At 41.8% G+C, this 3369-nt stretch overlaps 1 protein-coding gene across 1 annotated transcript; it reads right to left on the bottom strand.

Moving 5' to 3' along the window:
* Positions 1-1708: 1708 nt before the first annotated feature.
* TAAR5 (trace amine associated receptor 5) lies at positions 1709-2838 on the bottom strand. The gene has a single exon (XM_011962152.1). It carries the CDS (start codon positions 2795-2797, stop codon positions 1784-1786), a length of 1014 nt encoding a protein of 337 aa, XP_011817542.1. The 5' UTR covers positions 2798-2838; the 3' UTR covers positions 1709-1783.
* Between the last annotated feature and the right edge of the window lie 531 nt (positions 2839-3369).

Genomic DNA, 3369 nt, shown 5'->3' with positions numbered 1-3369 from the left:
AAAGAAAAATTAAGCACTAAAGAATACATAGAAAAATATTTTTACAACAATTTTTTTAAATAAGGAGGAAAGTTTGGGGTTAATAGCACTTCTTTCTCTCTCCATAAATCTATACATAAATAAATGGGATAAACCCATTTTAGCTAAATTCATTGACAAAATAAGATTTTTACTCCTTTAATGATTATTATTTATTTATTTATTTATTTTTGAGATGGAGTTTCACTCTTATTGCCCGGGCTGGTGTGCAATGTTGCAATCTTGGCTCACTGTAACTTCCATCTCCTGGGTTCAAGCGATTTTCCTGCCTCAGCCTCCCGAATAGCTAGGATTACAGGCGTGTGCCATCACGCCCAGCTAATTTTGTGTTTTTAGTAGAGACAGGGTTTCTCCATGTTGATCAGGCTGCTCTCGAACTCCTGACCTCAGGTGATCCACCCTCCTCGGCCTCCCTAAGTTCTGGGATTACAGGCATGAGCCACTGCAGCCAGTCATTCCTTTAATGATTATTATTGAGATGTGAATGGTTATTTTAAGTATTTGTTTAACAGCTGCTTATCTGACTATTGACATATGAATTACTCTTGAAACACATTCGCTCCTTCATTGTCTAAGTTTCCTGTTGAGATTGATACACCTGTGTCTGTATCTGTATCTATAGCTACACTTATCTGTGCATCTGTAGTTGAGAGGCTTTGAGGCTTTGAACTAACTCATAAAGAAGTTTTTCAAATAAGCAATTATTAATTTGAAAAAATCTTGGTAATAAATATAAAGGAATGGTGATTAGAGGCTTTAGGAAAATATTCAGGAGAAGACAGGCAGGCTGTACATAAAGGTGCTCAGGCCCTTACTAGTAATCGCTGCTGAGAAACCTTAGGTTCAACTCTGAGCAAGCATGTGGCACAGGGGCTTGTTTTTATAAAAAGCAAAACCAAAAACATGTGCTGGTATTCCTGGAGAGATAGCAGGTCTAACTTGGGTGAGAAAAATTTAAAGGAAGAAATAATAAGATGAAAAGATGTAGATAATTACCACTCAAAATATTCCAAGTATGTTCAGGTTTAAATTATTCAAAAAGATAAGAAAAACATTCCTTCAAGAATATGATACTTTTACTCAGTGATCATCACAATGGACAAACCTGGCTGACAAATCAGCCTAGTGCTTGGGTTTTTAGGAGATGGGGATTCTAAAATGAACACTCTGAGAAAGAGACATTCTAAACACTTGATTATGATTATGAAATATGAAATGAAATTATGATTCAAACCAGGTTTCCTGAAGTTAGATTATGCCATATTTTCACTTAAGAACCTAGTAGAAAGGAAATAGTACAAACACCTAATTTTAGTTGAAGAAACTCTGTAGTGGGAGGAGGGAGGATTCAAAGATCGTTGATATCTCTCCTGACTGCTCCGTGTGGCAGAACCAGTGTGAGAACTCAGAAAGGCAGACCTCAGTGCTCTGTTCCTTCCATCATTGCATCTTAGTTGTTTCAAGGAAGCAATGAATGAGGAACCAAATACGTGCACAGTGTTCAGGCTTATCCAGTGGATATTAAGATGATTTCTTGCTCTCCTTTTCCTCCAACGTACTATAATACCATCGAATGAGGGGAGTGCTTACCCTTTTCCAAATTAAGGAGCTTGTCTTTCTCTTCTACTTAACCCATGCTGTCCTGGAAGCATGCCCACAAACCCAACACCACACAGCCCACGGTCACAGTGCCGCTCATCCTTCCTGTGAGGTTCTACTCCTTGCCTGCATTTAGTAGAAGGAATCATTCTTGGTACAAATCAACAGTGCGTGTCTGCCGTGAGAAGATCTTCTGACTCAGCGTGAGTTTCAGTGCCTTCCGAAACCACCGGTAGGAAAAGACATAGATGATGGGGTTGCAGGCTGAGTTGAAGTAAGCAAACCAGATAAAGATGTCAAAGACCAGTGGGGGTGTGATAAAGTGAAGGAGGCTGTCGACCATCGTGTCTATGGTGAAGGGCAGCCAGCACAAGAGGTATATGCCCACAGCAATGCCCAGGGTCTTGGCAGCTTTTCTCTCATGCTTGGCAGCCCCAGCCAGGCTATTGCTCAATGTAGTAATCTGCTGAGCCTGCCTGGTAGCAACCACAAAGATCTTCACATACGAGCTTATCATAATGAGGCAGGGGACAAAGAACAAAGGGAAGTTTAACCAGCCCCAAAATTTATTGAGCAGCAGCTGGCAACTGCCCACACAAGGCGTCTCTTCCAGCCACTGCCTGAGCCTTGTCTCTACCACGTCTGTGTAGAGGAAGAAGGCAGTGTATGTTGCGGGCACCCCCCATCCTGCTAGGACGTACCAGAGGGCCACCCTCACTGTGAACTTGGAGGGATAGAGCAGGGGGTCACAGATGGCACAGTGGCGGTCAATGGAAATGAAACATAGATGGAAGATGGAGGTGAGGCAGAAGAGGGTGTCCAGGTAAGTGTGCAGGCGGCAGAGGAAGTCCCCGAAGAACCAGCAGCTCTCCACTGAGCGAATGGTGCTGAGGGGCAGCACGAGCAGACCCAGAAACATGTCAGCCAGGGCCAGGGAGAGCAGCAAGAAGTTGGTGGGTGTGTGAAGCGCTTTGAAGTAAGACACAGCAAATGCTACAAATAAATTCCCTAGCACGATAGTCAGCATGCCTGCTGCACAGGCCAGGTAGATGACCAACTGGATGCCCAGAGTATGTACTGTCCTGGGGCAAGACCCATTCACCTGGTAGCAGAAAGCCGCAGGGTGCTCTTCAGCACCTTGGATAAAGACAGCTCTCATTTATGGCTTCTACTCTTCCTGTCTGAGAGCTGGCCACCTTCTCCACTAGGGGACAAAAAAATAAAATAAAATAAAATAAAATCTGTCTGCTAAATAATCACAAAGTGAAATGAAGAGGAGGAAACTAAAGTACAATTTGGAACCTAGTGCACGTCCCTGGGTACTGAATCAACTGTGCCCTGAAAATCAAATGCAGCATGGTATTCAAGGTTTCATGAGAGTTATTTCTGCTAGCCCTAGTTTATACGACTAGGTAGTTTAAAAAGAGTGTAGATAGTCATCTTAAAGAAAGAAAAGAAGAATGTAAACTGAATGTTTCCTCAAAGAAACTTTGATTATATCAGTAGGTAGTATTAAATTATAGAGAGTGTCTCTTGCATTTTGATAAGGTACTTTTTGTCAAATGTGAAGTGACATTTAAAGCAATGATCTGAATCAAGTGACCAATTAATTCTTGTTAAATTATTCCTTGGACAAAGTGTAAGTTCTAGTTTCCCTCTTTAAGAATTACACACATTGACAATAAAATCAGCAGATTAGGCTTTTTAGCTACATGTCAACTGTTCCCAAGA

Source organism: Colobus angolensis, unplaced genomic scaffold, assembly GCF_000951035.1.
Source record: "Colobus angolensis palliatus isolate OR3802 unplaced genomic scaffold, Cang.pa_1.0 Scaffold58, whole genome shotgun sequence".
NCBI lineage: Eukaryota > Metazoa > Chordata > Mammalia > Primates > Cercopithecidae > Colobus > Colobus angolensis.
This window is presented reverse-complemented; position numbering and strand designations above follow the sequence as displayed.

Bases quoted from the DNA above. Each gene is read 5' to 3' on its own strand.
- TAAR5 (XM_011962152.1), bottom strand. From the start codon at position 2,797: ATGAGAGCTGTCTTTATCCAAGGTGCTGAAGAGCACCCTGCGGCTTTC.